General features: G+C 28.7%; 1 protein-coding gene and 1 long non-coding RNA gene across 2 annotated transcripts in view; one reads left to right on the top strand and one right to left on the bottom strand.

The window, feature by feature from the left end:
• Positions 1-134: 134 nt before the first annotated feature.
• Positions 135-20,422, bottom strand: part of LOC132937497 (microtubule-associated serine/threonine-protein kinase 3) — a 29,680-nt gene continuing 9,392 nt past the window's right edge. Inside the window, 23 exon segments of the mRNA XM_061004320.1 lie at positions 135-2,861; positions 2,863-3,116; positions 3,118-4,059; positions 6,333-6,707; positions 8,244-8,446; positions 8,518-8,744; positions 12,554-12,749; positions 12,871-13,056; positions 13,132-13,359; positions 13,428-13,549; positions 13,686-13,791; positions 13,872-13,942; positions 14,025-14,197; positions 14,265-14,495; positions 14,563-14,657; positions 14,726-14,957; positions 15,017-15,241; positions 15,311-15,386; positions 15,455-15,627; positions 15,694-15,799; positions 15,936-16,002; positions 16,080-16,191; positions 16,264-16,334. Of these exon segments, the coding sequence (XP_060860303.1) occupies positions 2,741-2,861; positions 2,863-3,116; positions 3,118-4,059; positions 6,333-6,707; positions 8,244-8,446; positions 8,518-8,744; positions 12,554-12,749; positions 12,871-13,056; positions 13,132-13,359; positions 13,428-13,549; positions 13,686-13,791; positions 13,872-13,942; positions 14,025-14,197; positions 14,265-14,495; positions 14,563-14,657; positions 14,726-14,957; positions 15,017-15,241; positions 15,311-15,386; positions 15,455-15,627; positions 15,694-15,799; positions 15,936-16,002; positions 16,080-16,191; positions 16,264-16,334 (4,592 nt within the window). The 3' untranslated portion in view covers positions 135-2,740.
• On the top strand, positions 8,318-12,555 carry LOC132937498 (uncharacterized). The gene is made up of 3 exons (XR_009663684.1): positions 8,318-8,458; positions 8,521-8,670; positions 10,168-12,555. It is a non-coding gene; the product is annotated as an uncharacterized LOC132937498 (long non-coding RNA).

Consider the following 20,422-nt stretch of genomic DNA (forward strand, 5'->3'; position numbering starts at 1 on the left):
TAACAGGGGGTTTGGGAAGTGAACGCGTATTATGCACATCTAGTAAAGAAACGTTGGTTCTCGTGGATAAGCACGCGCTAAGACTGTGGTATTATGTAATTGGGGAATGAAAAAAAAAGAAAAACCCTACCCGATCGCGATTTTCAAAATACCATGATCGGTATGTAACCTGTAAGAAAAACAATACCAACGGACGGTAGACATGACCAAAAGTTCGACCCATTACAGGACGATGATAATATTTATTATATTATTATTATTATTATTACAAAATATATGATCCAATAGAAGATAAATTGTAATAAACACCTAAATGATAAATTGCATTCGCGAAATATTTAAATATATTATACAGTGAAACTTCCATATAACGAACTCCCATTTTACAACATTTTTTGTTTTAACGAAATATTTTTGAGAACTCAAACCAAATTAGAACCAAATTTATTCAATTATATATAATACGATTTTTTTTTATGCTTCATGAGACTTCGTAATATGGAAATTTTACTGTAATATTAACAAGAAAAAACGTAAAGTAAAAGAAGAAAATAAATAAAATAAAAACAAGAAAGGGCTGGGACATGAGGCACAGCGAATAATCGTATAATGTATAACATTATTGTACCTATGCTATTATACTAAGTGTCGGTGCACAGTATGCACCGTCACCGCGCAAACGATTGTTAATAATAATTAAAGTTAATAAATAAATAATTTTTTGGTATTTGTTTTTTTAAGATTCACCTTTTGAGCTCCGATGGCGTCGCGAAACGCAGGAAAAACGATGACAATAAAATATAATAACACGGCCATAATGTTTTTACATTAACGATAATTTAGGGTAGACACATGATAGGAAGAAAGGAAGAAAGCAAAAATAAAATATAAATTTAAAACGGATATAACGAACCGCCTAAGAAAAAATGTGACGAGTTTAATATCGAAACGAGTGTTGCGGTTGTGCTTTCGAACATTTTTCATAAACGACGTATCATAACAGAACATAAACAAGACTTTGGCTTATTAACGAGCCGTTAAAACTAAAATTACAAAGAAAAAAAACTCATTCTCACGCATTGAACAAATTGGTTGACTTATTGCAAAAAAGTATTCTAAAATTGCGATTGGCACTCTTATTACAAATTATTTCCTAATATACTTACTTTTTTAATAGAAAAATTGCATTAAATATATTTAAAACATATTATCTTAATATTGATAAATATAAAAACCGTTTAGAACGATACTAAATACAAATCGTTTTACATCCAGGATGACGAATTGCTGATAAATATTATATTATTAAAAAACAAAATTAAATATTTTGCTCATACAGTGCAATGTTTAAATTATACGAATATTATTAATGAATCTCCAGTCTTTTAAAACGATTTACAATTCTTTTAATTTAAATTTCAAATACAATGTACGTAATATGGAAAAAAATAATAAAACTGACGTATACTTATAACTATCACCGTTGAAGGATTTTTACGAATAGAATACTAAAAAGAGTTTGATTATTAAATTATTTGGATGACGATAGAAAAAAAAATATATTATAAATAAAATATAGGTTATTATATGTATATTGTGTGTGTATTATGTATAATATATATATATATCGTACATACATATATTATATATACATATAAACCTAAATAGTGATGGTTATATTATAGTAAATAAAGTAATATGTTATGAATAATAAAGTTTAATGGGTTTCTATGATGACGTGTTCCGAAACTACATACCTATTACCTACCTACCTACTTACTTAATATTATTAAAGACGAAAGTTATGAAAAAAAATAATATTTGGGCATTGTATATCTATCACAAAATATCACAAATAAATAACTCTAGATTGAGTAATACCGAAAAACGCAATCAGTTCACAGTTTTCACTAATACTAATCGAGCATCGAGTGTGGCATTTATTACATTAAATATAATATTACACACACACGATCCATAAACACAAAACACAAACTAACACACAATGCATAGATAATATAAATACCTATAATTAACATGTTGTACGATAGACGAACTCGGATTAAAACACACAACCACTTAACTAAGTACAAATATCTAATTGCGCGATACATCAACGTACCACGGGCCCACTCGTATAAAATAAGACCGAAGTATATTTGAAAGAAAAAAAATTTTTTGGCCTAGACCAAAACCGAAATTATTAAAATTGTTCCTAAACAATAGTCAATAATGAAATACAGAGCATCGTTACAGTAGTGAACGGATATCATACATTTAAATCGTTTCGGATTAGTCGCAGATGTGAAATAACAATACAATTGCCGACGAACATACATTATTTGATAAAACAGTGGTTACTATAATTACGAGTATTTAATCCACAGGCCCTATGATATTTACTCTGTCTACGGTGACAAAAACGGCGGCGTTCTCAATAGCGGGGAAAAAAATGATTAAAACATAAACTATATATATATAAATTATATAAAAAAAAATTCAACAAAACATACCTACAGTTTTCACCTCGTCTATAAAGGATAATATTTATAATAAAAATGATAATGATAAAAATCAATCGCAAAAGCCCGTTTTTTTTTTGGGGGGGGGGGGGGGGGCTAAGAGTCAAGAGCCTCGGAGTAAAGAATAAAATGAGTTATAGTCGTGGGCGGAAAAGATCTAGCGGCCGTCGACCGGTAAGTCGTCGTCGTCGTCGTCGTCCGTCGGCCGCCGTCACCACTCAAGGTTGATGCGTGGACGGCGGCGACGCATCGTTCGTCGTACTGTGTCTACCGGTTGCGCCGTTCTTGCACGCCTCGTCGGGCTTACAACAAGACGGCGTCTGCGGTTGAGGCTGCTGCTTGCTGCTGTTCCCTCTGTTGTTTGTATTTCCTGTTGAAGAAATACCTGCAGCCGCCGTTTGCGGATTTCGCGGGTTTCGGTCTGTCGACTACGGCTGCGGCTGTGACAGCAGGCTGCACCAGCTGATGATTATTATGATGATGATGATGATGATGAAGATTATTCTGCTGCAGATGATCTCTTTCTTCGGCTATACGAGTGGCAAACGACACGTGACCACCGCCGCCACTGCCGACGTCCGCCAAGAACATTTTTGTTCACCTGTGACGACGGCGGCTGTTCGTTTTTACTACTGGCCACCGGAACGACGGCGGCCTTCTCCTCGACGGGCGTCGAAGCCGCCGAATTGTTTTGCAATATTTTCGTCGTCGTCGTGGTAGTGGTGGTGGTAGTGCAGGTCTTGGACAGCGGCGAGTTGGCGGCCGCGGCGCCGGGTCCGCGCGCGCACATCGGCGGCGACTTGGTGGTGACCGTGACGCGGGGCGCGTGGTGCGTGGTCACCTTGAGCGCGGGGTCGCATAGCGGCGAAATGGAATTGGACTTGGTCTCGGCGGTACGCGGGTGCAACCGGTCGGGCGACAGGGCCCGGCGCAACAGTGGCGACCCCGGTTCCGACGTCTTGCACGGCCGGCCGAACGACGAGCCAGCCGTCTTCTTGACGACGACTACAGCGCCGCCACTGACGGCACTGATGCAACAGCCTGACGGGCCGCCGATACCTCCAACGCCGGCCGTCGCCCCACACCCAGACACGGCCACGCCACTGGCTCCCGCCGCCCCTGGGTTGGACGACGTCAGCGACGACGGGCTGTACGACTGCGTGGTATTAGAGCTTCCAGGCTGGTGGCCAGACGAGAACGTCAGCGGGCTGGGCGACCGGGTGGGAGACTGCGGTAGCGGCGACGGCGACGGGGTCCGAGCAAGCGGCGACAGCGGTATATGGCCGACGGACTTGCGCCGGTTTGGCGAGTGTAGGTTTTTGGTGGCCGAGTGCAGCTTGTGCTTGAGCCCGTGCAGCGTGGACGGCCGCTGGTACGGCGTGGGCGAGTTGGGCGTCACCGTCGGCGAGGAGTTGGCAGACGAGCTCGAAGAGCTGGTCGAAGACGAGTAGTCCGCGGGCGTCGACGATGCCACGGCCGCCGCCGCGTCCTGCGCGACGCCTCCGACAGCCGGCGATCGGTTCCCCATGATGGTCAGCTGCGAACAAACAACGACAAACCATAATTAATATCACTACACAGAGCACGTAACTGAAGAAATGTACGAATACTTAATCAAGCTTATTTTTATGATTTTAATCAGTTTAAAAACTTAAACCCTACGTTCATAAGCGTAATAAATATGGGAACGTACGTAAGGGTGCGTAGGGGTAGCGGTTGTTACTTCAAATATTATTTTATAAAAAGCAGTATAACAATCAACTTTGCCTTGTCATAATATCGATTTGAAATTAATATAATATATTATGTTACGGGCAATGCGATACGTCTAACTATAATATGATGCAACATGAAATAATTATTTATTGTTCACTTTTTCTGTTTCTATATCATGTATAATAGTATATACACAGGTACCTATCAACTACCTAAGTCAATATTATCTCATAAATTATCTCTGTGTAAAGATTATTTTATCCATAAACATATAATAGAATATATTATATTATATTATCTATTATATGTCTATGATTTTATCTACAAAATTATCAATATGGCTTCTCAAAATAATTTTAAAATGCATAGGTATATTTAATGACCGGTAAGTTAAATCTGTTTTAACTTTTAATATTATAATATCATAATTGTTATATTTGTAATTTAAGATATTGTACATTTGTACAATTACATTATTACAAATTTACCATATACGCAACATGTGAGTAGTTATATTACTACTTGTGCAATACAGCATTGTATTACAAGTTTTGTAATTTGTTTTAACCATTTTAGCTTTATTAACCCAGCTAGGCAATGTATAATTTTGGCTGCATTAGAATTAGGTCCTGAATTTAAAATTGCTACACTAGTTGGGTCCCTATTATTTTTTGGTGAGTACTACTACTACACTATACTAACATTTTTTTTCCCATATTTTGACAGACTGAGGACTGTCTCTGATCTATTTAGAGTTAAGGCATATGGCTAAAACGTTTTTTACAAATGTTTATTTTTTTTTTAGTTTATATTCCATTAAAATATAATTTATAAGAATTTAACAAATTATGAAAAATATAGGTGCATTACCATGAAAAAATATTAAAATTTTAAAAATAAAAGTATATAAATAAATATAGATAAAAATAAAATATTGTTTTAAAATATCACTTATGTGTTGGCAAAAATGTATACCACATTAATTCTTGGTATTGTACTTACCTATATTTGTATGATATTATAATTTTTAAAATTTTAATAATTTATATTTTTAATACCTAGCAGAAAAACTAAAAAAAGAGACTGTGAAAAAACATTTTTAACCACACCTTTGGTTTAAATACTATAGACTCCAAACTCCTAAGCATATTAAAATGGGAAAGAAAATGTTTGTAGTACTCACCAAAAAATATTAGGGACCCAACTAGTATAGTAACTGTGATTGTCCCTAGAGGTCCATTCATGTATGCCGATAATTTTGCCCAATTTTGCCAGCAAAATTAGGAAGTATACACTGCCATGTAGCAATAGTCCATTTTACCCGTATTTATTTATTTATTTATTTTATTTTACCCACTTTTCCACTATCACAGATCAATATGACTAAGGTTATAGAATTTTAAGTTATTATCATAATATTTCAAAGTAAACTTTGTTATTAGAGTAATATTATTGTACCATTATAGATAAAAGCTAATTTTAAATTCTATTGACTAAAACATTTTTTCTATAAATTATTTTTATTAATTCTATCTGACATTCTTAAAGATGTCTTTAAAATTTGAACTTTATTCCTATGTACAAAAAAATCTGCTTATAAAATAATGATGTGTAATAATATTATTCAGAAATCATAAGTATTTACTTAACTACCTATTTATATTAGCATACATCAGCAATCGATCAGTTATTCAAACCATATTGAACTATGAGAAAAATAGTGCCGTATTGATTCAAAATAAAATAATTTTACTAAGTGTATACAAATAAGTTTTCATAATTTTTGTAATAAATGGTCAAATTTATATCTGGAATGGTAAAAATATATATTATATTTAATCCATTAATTATTATAATGGGATAGATTTCATTTGGTTTTCTCTACATAATTAAAGCTAGTTACGATATTGTGGTTACATCCGATATTAACAATTGTTATTAATGACAATGAAAGACAGGTAGTAGGCTTGTGTTAAAAACATCAAAATCAGAAATATTATTTTCAGGCCAACACTACGATAAAATATTGTTAAAAATCCAATCGAATGCTCAACGGTCCGTAATTTAACACGTTCGTATCCACCATTTACGTACCTGCTGATAGTCGGGCGTACACTTGGTGCTGATTCGCCTGAACAGCGACGACTTTTGTCGGCGCCTACTCTCACCAGCCGGTATGTCCTTACGTTGCGACCTTTTATGCCGGTGCGAGTGGTGCGCAAACCCAAGGCCTCTGTGCCTGGCGTTTGACGCCAACTTGCTCTGGCCAGGTTCCCGGCGCCGTCCACCCGTCTTGATGGTCGTGAACTCTAGCGGCGTGGACCGCAAGGTAGCCTTGTCGCCGCCGGACAACAGCAACTGTAACACTTGTGTGTGGTTCATCCCCTGGACTTGTTCTCCATTGACGTGCGTAATCAAGTCCCCGGGGCTCAGACCTGCCTCGAAAGCCGGACTTCCCGAATCCACTGCCTATACAACATTTACATTGTACCATTAATAACAATTATAACAATTCATTATCAAAATTCATAATATGCCAGCCAAAAGCTAAAATACTACCAATACACATACAGAAAGATTTATATTCCACCTCCCCTCTTATTTAAGCATATGCATGTTTCGTTGAACACATCGCATAATATTATTGCATTTTCTGTTTGAAATGCAAATTTTGGAACCCTTTCAACATGCAGGGCATAAATACATCGAGAAGATTCAGGGTTGAACAAGATTTACACATATACCACATACGTTTAAACACACATTTATTAAAATAACACGAAACACATTAATTGTGCAAAACTATAAAATGTATTTATAGATTACTGCAAACATAAGTACTTGATATCACGTGCTTTAGAGAAGTAAAATATGACTAAGTCGTAAAAGAAATGTTTAACATTCCATTCCAAGTTATAAATTAATTAAGTGTTCAGGAATGTTTAATATCATACTCACATTCAATATTCACATGTAATTTATAAATTATATTATATAAGATACTAAAACTGAGGAGTTAAAAATATAAAAAAAATATAATTTTTATTGATCGTAAAAAAAAAATTATGTTTACTTATACTCATTAAAGAACACTACGCTATTTAATAACACAAAATATCTAAATTATTTTTAATATTTCTATGTTCTTGTTTAGTATGTAATTGTATACATTCCTTAGATTCTAAAGAAAAGTTAAATAAAAATGTATTTAATTTAAACTTTAAAGTGAGTATAATATCCATGTACATTTGGTTGCCTCTACTCATACTAATTAGAGCAAAACCAATAGTTCTCATTTTGTAGCCAAACTTATCAATATGGTAAACATGAGGTATACACAAGTTATTAAGGTGAATTTAATTATTGATTAAGAGGTAATGTTGAACACAAATTTAACTGCGTAAATCATAAATATTTTTGGAAACAAGTAACAACTATAAATAGTGTGAAGTTTAACAAACATTTAAATCTTGCATAAATAAATAATTGTCAAAAATTAAAAATTGAAATCATAAAATTGCTTGATAAGGTGGAGTAGTAATATGAGCAATCTTTTATTTTTGTTAAAACTATTAAGATTTATTTTTAATAGCTTCAAATATTATGTTAAACTTTAATTTAGTGTGCATTTTCAAAAAACTTTTTTTGTTTGTTTTATGAAATAGTATAATATAATATACATTACAAAATGTCCATTTAAAAATTATGGCCATTGTTAATATCTATGTAATAGGTATACAATTCAACATTTACTAACCAATTTAATCATAAATATTGTAGTATTTTATGACGTATGTATGTATAATCACTTTAAACTCATTGTAAATACACTCGAGAGAAACAGTGTTCTCAAGGTATGAAAGGCATATTGAATACTAATATATAAAAACTGAGATATATTGAGACTTACAAGTGGTTTTTTAATGAATTATATTTAATTGCATACAGCTTATAAGCAGATAACATATTATATAGATAAATGTTTTGACAAATACATTTACATACCATTACTAAATGGTGCATAGTGTAGAAATCACTATCCCCAAAGTATACACGAATAGTGTTAACTGTAAACCCGAAGCCAGAAGGACCTCTTCGCAATATAATTGGTGGCTTTAAGCTGGTGATTAAAGGTACATCACGACAAGGTGAGTTCAATGCACTACACGATCCTGGAGACTTCATTTGCATTCCATTGTTACTGGATTCTAGAACAATAAGTAAGTAAAAACTAAATTGTTTACCTTACAATAATATTCACTAATCATTGTATACAAACCAGGCGGTATCATCAGAGACAATCCGGTGGCTGAAAAACTCTTAATGACAGATCTTGCCCGTTGACCACCAAGAGTATTGCTTTTGTGATTTTTCGACATGTTTGAAGTATTTGGTGAAGGTGGTAAAGTGGGACATAGATTAGCAGTCACAGGTAAACTTAGGAATTCCTCTTTTTTTTCTGATGAAGGATCATCAGACTCATTTTCTGATAAACTTCTTAGTTGCCTGAAAAACATAATTTAACATAATGCATTGTTGAAGACATAGCAAGACTTTTTTAAATCCAACAAAATAGTTTTTGTATAAAAAAATTATTTTACAGTATTTAAGAATACAATTGAATTTAACTATAAATCAAAATAATCCAATCAACCTCTTACACTGATAGTAAAATGATAGATTGTTCAGGAAGAAAAAATAGTCACATAAAGCAAAACACAATTTTATTTTATAAACAACTGTTTGTATATACTTTAATAAATTGATAGTGTGGAGTTTAGTATACCATTCTTCAATTAAAACTTCAAATATTTGTGTAGAAAGCCAGAGAAAAAAATGATTCATGTTTATGTAAGTATTACCATGTACGATAATTAAATAAATTAAATATAATATATAGGTGTTCTAAATTATAAACTTTAACTTTATTAATTTTATAATAACCAATTAATGGGAAAATGTTTAATTGTTTATGAATAAAGAAAGCCAACTGAATAAGTTAGTGAGACAAACCTGTTTCCAATTAACCAGAAATTGTACATCATAAAAAAATCACAACTTATAATTTTATAAACCTTAGTATATTTTGACAAAATGTGGCTGTGGAGAATTGCAGATTTGTATTCAATTTCCTAGGTTAGGTTTGATAGATATAAAATCAAATTTAAATACGATTATTCTTAATAGCATGTTGGCGGAACTTCTGTTACTTGTGTAAGTGTGTCAAACACTTACAGTGATATGGACAATAACTCTTACTTTGTAGCCAATCTGTTAAAATACTTGAAATTATTTATGGATAGCATATTATTATAAAAATAATTAAAAACAAATTAATGTATGACTCTCGAGAAACTTTTTTCAATATGTAATTGTTTTGAAAAGTTTTAAGTATTATATGTTATAACCCAACAATTATATTAACACTAATAATAATTATTAGTTTATTTTTATTATTATGTTGTAGGCATTTCATTAAAACTTAACGTCATTATTGCACTATGTTATAAGCCCCTCATTTCAACTGTTTGACTACAAAATCTTATTTAACACAACTACTTATTTAAAGACTGTACACTGTGCATTATAATTTTAAGATATTAGTTCAATAAAGCTATTATGATATATGAGTATAAGAAATTTAAATAAATAAAACTAAATACTAAATACTTAGCAGGCAACTTAAACTACAGAAAAAAATGAAAATAGTTTTTAAGTTTAAGTGAATAACAGAAGTGGGAAAACCAACAGTATATAAAATAATTTCAACAATATACTGTATAACATAGTATGTATAACAGATTAAAAAACAGACGTTAAATCTTATATCTTCTACTAATTCAAATAACATTTTTTCAGTTGTTTATTTTTCAATTGAAATTATACAAAATAAATAACAATTTTATGTGATTTAATATTATGTTTACAGATTTCACCGAACAATTTAAGGAAGATAATATTAAACTCACCCATAATTTAACAGAATACAAATTATTAGTACATTAATGTAAAAAATAATGTACCTAAGAAAATTATTAGGAGATAAAATGAATCAATTAAGAGGATATTTAATCTGTATACATTACTACTATTATATTATTCAACTCTTCAAATATGTTACTGCTAGAATATTATTAAACAAGGTCAAAATCTAAATGGTAAATTAAAAATCCAGATGTTTAACCAATAGTTTTAAAAAATAAAATATTTAAATTAAATTAATATGAACTTTTTACAGAATAATTTGTTTATTCAAATTTTGTATTTAAAACAATTGTATATTAATTTGTTAAAGTTTCCTAAAGGTTATTTAGCATTCAATTAACATTTTGCAAATAATTAATTTTCTTAATACTAAATAATAAATATAGATGATTAAAGAAAAATAATTATTATTGATATGCATAAAAAAAATCAGTGAATTGCGACTAAATAATTAATACCTACTCTAAAAAATAAATTTCAAGTGTGCGCAGATTAGATAAACAGCTAATAAATTATCACTGATAATTTACATTTGAAAATAAACTTGAAATATACTTTTGTATGACAAAATATGAATATTGTCTAATTTTAAAACACATGATAAAAATTTTAATTACCAATATTTAGAGTACTACGATCTTTATATTTTAATCTTAGATAACACCTCTTTAAAAATAACTATAACAGTAAATTAAATATTATATTATTTAATGTGCATTCACTGTGTGGTTGATTAAACCAATGAAGAAATAATTCTTCAATATTTAATTAATTACAAAATGTGACTACATCTGCAGAACAGCAATTTGAATATATTATACAAACAGGGGGGAGGAAGCAGAAGACAGAGAGATGGAGGAAAAATTGTTTTACTCAATGGTCTTAAAGGCCCGAAAACCAAAAATATATATTTATCAAATCTGAACAGAATAATACACACAAGCTATATTTTGGATAGCTTTTAACAAGTAGCGCACTTCTAACATTTGTAAACTTCATAAATGTAATTGTTAAATGCTGCAAGTTAAAAGCCTATATAAAATTATTTTAGTTATACATACATAGTCGTTTATAAAAAAATAAAACTTGGTAATTTCACTGTGATTTGTATGATCTAAGATAAAATAATGGATCTATAGGAGTATTTATTCAATACCTTTATAAATTAAATATAATGCGGTGATATAAATACTTCAACAGTACCTATTTAAGAATAAAATTCAAAAAGAATGTTACCCTACTCGTAAATATATTTGATAAAAATGTAAACATTAAAATTGTTTACGTAATGTTAGATTTAGTACCTGGTAATATTGATAATTGTATGTATTTTAAAATGTATATAGATAGTATTCGTTCAAATTTAAATATCAATAAAATAGTTTTTTTTTTATTGATAAATAATTTGTTAATCAATTTTAGTTTATTTATACATTCATTATTCATTAAATTAATAGTTATTATATTGTTAGTACGATTCCAATTATTTTGATTTTTAAAGTAAGAAAGTTGAGGAATGAGGGATCAATAAAATTTAAATAATATTTATTGTGGCAAACAATCATAGTTTTTACCAATCATAAATTCAACACTAAAAATTATTTAATAACTGATTTTTGAGATAGCATAAACATAAAGTACAATTTAAGTTTAAAAAGTGTCAAACCTTGAAAGAAATTGATCAATTGAACGTTATATTAATTGTGTTGTACAAAAATTCAAAATATACAACAATGATAAAGTTAACACTTGGGAAATGTTTTTTATCTCAAAGTGAATCTTTATTATTTGATTATTTGAAACACCAAATTTGATGATGTTCACATAATATTATTGTTCAATGCTTTGTATTAGGTAAAAAAACATAATCAATTTAAATGTGATAATAATCAAGACTAGACTAAAATTAAATGTACAAAATGGATATTTAAAAAAAAAAATTGAATCAAATTATACTTGAAAAAGAAGATAGGAATCTAATTCTGTTATTAAATATAAATTTCAAAATAATAATCCCCAATTCACAAGAGTAGCATTTATTTTTAGAGCAAAAACACTAATGATAAAACAAAAACTAACGATTTTTTTTTTATGAATGATCATCAACTAAATTTTTTAGATATTTCATTATTAAAGACTATTATATTATAATAGTCATGCTTTAAAAATTTTACGTCTTGAGTAAATAATACTCATTTTATACATAGTATATAATATATTATTCTCCCACTTCCAATCGCATTTTTAAAGCGAAAAAATAAAATAAGAAAGATGTTTTCTATATTTCATTATTCAGTACAAGAGTATGATAAATAACATTAAAGCCTTACGGAGATCTGTCATCTTCAATTGAAATTGAGAATTTCGGTATACTTTCTTTACTATATAAGCGCCGCCTACGACTGATTTGAGTATTTGATTCATTGTCTTCGTTTTGTGACTTGTCAATAGTTGTTTTCTTGGCTACAGGTGATTTTAAACTTTCATCAACTGTTTCTCCTTCTGACGCTGATGTGTCAAACATTCCTAAAATAAAATATTCCAATTAAAAGTTAACAAACAATCAAATAAAATGTATACTACAGTATTATACATCCTTAATTATATCTAAAACCACATAACAACAGATAAAAATATGATTTCTTACCAGTATTGATAGATAAAGAATCATCTTTATAGTTTACTGAAGGGGATAATGATGGATATTCATTGCTCATTGACAATTTACTTGTTACTTTTTTGAATTGAGGAGAACAAGATGAAAATGTACCCAAAATCAACGAGTCATCATCTGTATCCTCATCAATTTCATGGCTATAGCGATCACTTCTGGCTAAAATAATACAATTTAATATTATTTTAAAATAAGTATAATATTTGACATAATTATATAATATGTCATTCTTACAATCAAAATAACTAGTATCTTCTTCATTGCCTAATTGTGGCATAAACTCAGCTTTTTGTCGCAATAATGAGTTCCAATCAACTCCATAGAAATAAGGATGATCTTTGACTTCATGTGATCCACCAGTACCCAATCGATCTCTAGGATTTTGTTGCAGTAATGACGATATTATGTTTTTGGCCTCTGGCTGAATTGGCCATTCGTTTTCATCTGGCCATTCAATATCATCTATAATAAACATAATTTTTAATTAAGAAATTCAATCAATATTATAATATCAATTAAATTATATTTACCATTTACAGTATGAGCAAAAAGTTCTTCAGGTGTTTCGCCAAAAAATGGTACACACCCTACCAAAAATTCATACAATATTATTCCCATAGACCACCAATCTACTGGTTTCCCATAACCTTGTCTGAAAATAAATAATATTTTTGTAAATTTTAATATAAATTTTAAAATAATGATAGTTGGACATATTGTCTTAATAAATAATATGAAAAGTGTACAAATCACCGTCTTATTTATTTATACCTACATCCTATACATACCTTAGGATTACTTCTGGAGCTATATACTCAGGTGTACCAAAAACTTGTTTGTCAGAAAATTGTCGTGTATCTCTATCCACATGTACTTCATACAAATTAGTTGCCACTATAACAATAAAAATATTATATCTATTAATACTAATTGAAACAATTATTATTGCATAAGTTGGCTGATAAATTTCTTACATGACATCAAACCCATTTTACTTAATCCAAAATCAGTCAGTTTTATATGGCCTAATGCAGTAATTAAAAGACTGAAAAATAAAACAAAAACAAAAATAAATTTAAATTTAAATATTTAAAAGATTTTTAAAAAAAAAGAAATTTATTGTATACTTGTCAGGTTTCAAGTCACGATGCACAATACCGTAATTGTGAAGGTATTCTACGGCAAGTACAGTTTCAGCGAAATAAAATTTTGCCATATCTGGTGGTAAAGGGCCAATATTTTTTAAAAGAGATGCACAATCGCCTCCTTCGACATATTCCATTACAAGACAAAGATGTTTCTAGAAACACAATAAAATAATTATTATATTTTGATATAGTTCATGTTTTAATTTCTAAGCCACTTACCCTTGTTTCAAAACTGCAGTACATGGTGACCACAAATGGATTGTCAGTAAAACTCATGATATCTCGCTCGGCGAATACTTGTTCAATTTGATTGCGTAACATTAAATTATTCTTGATAATTTTCTTCATTGCAAATCTTTGACGAGTTTGTTTATGTCTTACGAGATACACAGCGCCATATGCACCATTCGAAATCAATTTAATTACATCAAAATCAACTTCTGAAGGTGGCTAAAAATTGATCAACAAATTATAAAAAAATTTAAGAAATAATAATAGGTAATTAATATTTACTTACAGAAGAAAATGTATCTTTTTTGGTAGTTTGTTGTTGAGTCTTTTTCATTAAAGACGAAGAATATTCATCTAATTTGTGAAAGTTTACATCAATATCTAAAAAATATACATAAATATTGTAAATAAGTTATGAAAAAAATTGAAAAAAATAAATATATACATACCATCAACTGAGTTACGATTTAATCCTAATTTTCCTATTATATATTGTGGTATTTCATCCTTTATGCCTTGACAGATTTTAGCTTGACCTTCTGCTTGTTCTAACAGATGATAAAATTCTTCAGGATCAAATTCTAAGCACTCAAGTAACCTAGCTGGTCTAGATATTATTAATAACAATTTTTTCATTGTTCCTGTCAGTAGTGCAGTGGCTTCTTCAGACTTTTCTCTCGCCTGTAATATTAACAAATATTTTTATTTAATGATAAACATTTTTTTTTTACACAGCATACTTCGGCCAACAATAACTCCAAGTTTTCTGACATTTCATAAAAATAACCTCGTGTTATTAATTTTTCTTCAGATTTTTTTAAGCAATCTCTAGCTATCTCCAACACTTGATGGTTAACAAATCTAACAATAGGTACAGCATCTGCTGATATTTCTATGTGTTCTAAATTAAGTTTTTCGTATTCATTTATAAACATGCTTAAACGTTCTTCCATCTGATGAGTAGCCTAAATGAACACATAATTGTATGTAATTACTAAAACACATCATACTTAAGTCCCAAGATTAAACTTTACCTTGGGAAACCTATCTTTATAAAGCACATTCATCATAACAATATCATTGTCAAGAACTGGCGATCTGCTCGGACTGCTGCAACAAAGCCAAATGTTAAAAAAAAATGCTTATACTCACACAAATTAAATAGACCGATTATTAACCTTAAGCTTCTTGAACGTGGCCGATTGAAACGGGGTTTACGGTAAATTATGTTATCTTCTTCCGCACTATGAGTACTGTCATTGGATGAAAAATGTTTGGAAAACATATGCAATTCATCAGAGGTTGGCATATTTGGAAGCTGGTGTAAACGCTCTTGACTGGAACACTGAGACTGGAAATCAAAATCATTGATTTTAAAAATTATTGAGCAAATACGAGACACACAATTGTCACTTACTGAAACATTTGAACTTCCAGAAGTGGTTCCATAGCCTGACGATGGCAATGAAGCAACTGACCACCTTCTTCCATCACGGCAATCTGTAGTGAGTAAATTATACGGCCTAGAATACATTATTAATACATCAAAATATTAAAAGATTTAAACAACACAAACAAAATGATTATGTGACAAATTAAATCAAAGAAAATCTCAAACAATCATCAAGATTATTCTTATAATATTACACCAATAATCACCTTTTTATTGAAACAAATGGAAAATGAGGATGAGAGTGAACTACTTTAGGGCTTTCCAATGGACTACCTGAATTTAAAATAATTAAAACAAATGCGTTAAATAACAGACATCATTTAAAAATAAATTATTCATATGCAATTTACTTGACATTGGAGAATGACATCTTGGTAATGTAGGTGATGTATTTGATATAAAGCTTTTTCTATGACTAGCCTTGTTTGAACGTCTTCCAGACCCGGCAACATGTAATTCTCTCTAAAAATAAAAAAATAAAATCATTAAATTTCAAATTCAATAGAAGTATAACATTATTTTATAATCACACACCAAACTATTTGATAAGGAAGGTGCTGACTGCCCCAATGTACTGTTGCGCATCAAAACTAAATTTGATAATTCTGTAAACATAAAAAAAATGTATACTTATTATATACAATTAATTATAATAAAATTTATTACTATTACTTATAATATACAATTATTTAAATAATTCAAATATAAAACAGTATAACCATAGTTCAACCTACAAGTGTTACATATAATAATATATTATACCAATCAGTGGCGTAGCCAGGGCCCACTCCCCTCTCCAGGTTATTTATTTACGATGACTGTAAAAAACTCAGTTTAATTTATACTTAACCCCAACCTTCCTCCCATTTCATAAACATGGCTATGTCACTGATACTAATCAATACTATCGAGTATAGTTTATTTAAGTAAATTATTAATAATTTAGTTTACTATATTTATAATATACAATTCAATTAAATTATGGTAATAATGATAAACTGAGTTTTAATTTGTTTATACAACTTTAGTGTTGTTATCTGTTTCTAGAATAATCTAATACAATTGATGATAAAACTACTCAATAAGTGGTTTTGATGACCTCTGACATTTACATTTGGTAACTGCTGATATAATATTTTATAATATGAATTTTTATTGAAAGGATGTGATAAAGTAAACTGTATTGTTTTAAAAAAAATAAGATAATAATTTGTAAGGTATTATTAGCACAATTATAAGTGATTATTTTGAAGTACAAGCTCAAGTTATATTAGAATCTATAAATACAATAGTTTCAAACCTAATTCTATCTTTATCTAAACAATTGTTAAATGTCAGCAATCAGCATACTTGTAAAGAGACATCTCTTTACAAATAGCACATCTAATACTAACATTATATTTCTATAATTGTAATATTAGTCTAGTCAAATATATTATATTTTTAGTAGTTAATAAAAAAATTACTTTATTAATAGAATGGTTATAGAAAATATTATTAGTAATTTTAACAAACAAAATATTATATTTAATAAACTTAAAAAAATATTATAATATAGTAAAATTGTAATATAAAAATAAATAATATTGCTCTAACTCAGTACAATATTTATAGTAAACAGAAAAACCTACAAATGGTTATTATTTTAATAATTACATTTTAGTTATATCTGCATACCAATAATTTTTAATGAAATATTTGACTATTAATTATAATTAAAAAAACCAAAGAGCACATCTTAATAGTCATAGCAAATCTTGGTATTCTAGTATACATTATACACGTATATCGAAATTTACATTATCCTGGAATATAAATTTAAGATGGTTTTAAAATAAAATTGCATATCATTAAAAATGTATACAAATTACAAAAATAAAGATTTCTAACAAAAAACCAATATTTCTCACATTTATTTTGAAGATAAGTAATGTCTTAAGCGACTTAAGAATATCAATGACAAATTATCAGAAGGGTGTCATTATACACTCCTAAGTTTAAATTTACTTAGAATTTATGAATCAAACCCAACTATAAAGAAAAATATTTAGTTTTTTTATTTAAGCAATACTAACTTTAAAAGAAATAATACCTAATCTGAAAAAGTTATCATTTATTTATACTTATATTAGGTATATATATATTTATAATATTTATATTAATTCCAGAAAACTCTTATTTATTTGATTGAAACACATTATTCATGAATACATTATACTTAGGTAGAATATGCTTGGTAGATTACTTAAACTGAAGTGTGATTTCTAATTAAGAACACCCATATATTGTTTATAAAAACCGTTGTGCCATTTAGGTTATAGTCATCAAATTTACACTCGATATAGAAGACAATATAATATGTCAAACATTTTTTTTTTAATATCATAAACGTAAAAAAATTATTGAAATTAAAAAAAGCATTACAATAAAAAAAACTTATTTTCAATTAATGATATCAAAAATAAAATCACTGCAACACACTAAATATTGTCATACTTGTTGTATATGAATTTGGTTTTTTTTAACTATAACAGTAAAAAATGGTTCTTTTTTGCACAAAACCTACTAACTATAAAACATTGTAATTATTCTATATGCTATATGCTATATGAAATAACCATTGTTGGTACTTGGTATTGACATGTAAACACTTTTAATTAATATACTTAAATGTAATTAAGATTTTAAAATTTTAATTCTTCTTAACATTTTTATTAAATTTTCTTATAAAAAGCGTGTGGGGGCGTCCTTTTAATTGGTTGTATCTACTGAAATAACTATATTTCATATTGTATATAATACAAATTTCACTAAATCGAATGTGTTTAAAATAGGATCATGTGTAACAAAATAATAAATGTTAACATAGGACTAGCAACAACACACAAGTATGATACAGCATAATATGATGAAAACAATATTCTACAGTATTTCTTATACACCAATTATTAATATATATAAAAAAAAATATACATCAACCAACAACTTATCAAAAATAATAGCATTTATAAATCAACAAAAATAAATAATGAATGTAAAAAAGTTTAAAATAAATATCACTGTTCAAGTTAAATTTATTAAAAAGAGATATTTTAAATTTAAAAATATGATGTCAAAATACTACAGAGTATTTAAAAAAAAACAAAAACTTGAATGAAATAAACTAATAAACATAATTATATTTGATAGTGTTAATCCCCAACAATATTTCCAATTGGATATCTTCCGTCAAGCTGATTTAGGGTTTTTATCCACTTAATGACATGTGAAGCAAAACGTTGATTGAGGGAAAAAAATAATTATGATTTACTAAAAGCGTAATATGCCGAATGCCTTGTAAAATATATCTAATACTCGACGAACAATTTAGTCAATAATATATCGAAAAAAAATTAAAAAAAATTTTTTATATTAAAAATGCTCCACGTAAAAAATGAAGTGTTATATGTAGTATTATATATAACTCACCGGTTTTTTTGTTTGAATGAGTTTTTTGTTCACAAACAAATAAAGAAGAATTTACATAGCACATTTTGAACAGAAATGTAATGTTAATAGCTTCAAATATAAATTATTAACGAAACCTACAACTTATACCTCTGACGACTGGTGTCTAAATAAAATAAATTAGTTACAGAAAATCATGAACCTTGTACAAAAAATAGATAAAATAATTAAGTAAAGAGCGTGTTCTTAAGTGTTTGACCATATTAGTCACATGATACATTTAAGAGGACAACATTATTCTTATATACATATTTATGTAAAAAAAATATAGTAGATAATTCAATTGGCACGTGCTTCAGATAACTTGGGAAAATAAAAGAAATTATAAAATAAAAACTAGACAATGTATATCATGTATATAGTATGAAATATTTTCAACTGATAAAGTCCATACATTTTTCCAAAATGTTATATAGAAACTGCTAACACTATTTAATATCATGAACACAATACATTACAATTATTTATTATATCTGAGTAGGTACTTAAATTGATAAATTTAATATCATGTATTTAAAACATGTAACTTATGATTCTAAAATAAATAGAGCCAATAGGTAATAATTATATATGTCGTATAGTGTATTTAATGTTCAAATTTAGATAATCTACTAAACATAATAAATACTGTCTACTAAAATAAATATAGTAACTGAACAAAATAATAGAAGAATTTGAATTATACAATGCAATAAAATAAAACAATAAATTGAACAAATCAGACAATAAATATCCTATATACATACATTTTTTCTGATCTATTATTAATTTGTTTCCTATTATTTTAAACTTAAATATTTTTATCAAAACAACAATGACAGAGTAACCAGAAAGGGAGAAAATTCTAAACTAACAAGCAAAACCAGTATAATAAATATTGTCTATAATATCAACTTAATAGTATAGAAACCTAAAAATACATGTCAATTCAAAAAAAAAACAAAACCTAGATAATATCTTTTTTCTGTACTAATAGATGATACTGAACATAATTTATAGTCTACCCTATTATTTAATAAACCATAAGTACCTGACAATCACTAAATTTATTTAATGTTATATTTAAAAAAATATCATAAACATTATCATATATCATTTGTTTAGTATAATATTAATATTGCAGATATTTGAAAGATGAAAGACAAATATTATGTGCAATAGCTTAAATCTAAAAAGAATGAATGCC

The sequence above is a fragment of the Metopolophium dirhodum genome, chromosome 1, assembly GCF_019925205.1.
Source record: "Metopolophium dirhodum isolate CAU chromosome 1, ASM1992520v1, whole genome shotgun sequence".
Taxonomy (NCBI): Eukaryota; Metazoa; Arthropoda; class Insecta; order Hemiptera; family Aphididae; genus Metopolophium; species Metopolophium dirhodum.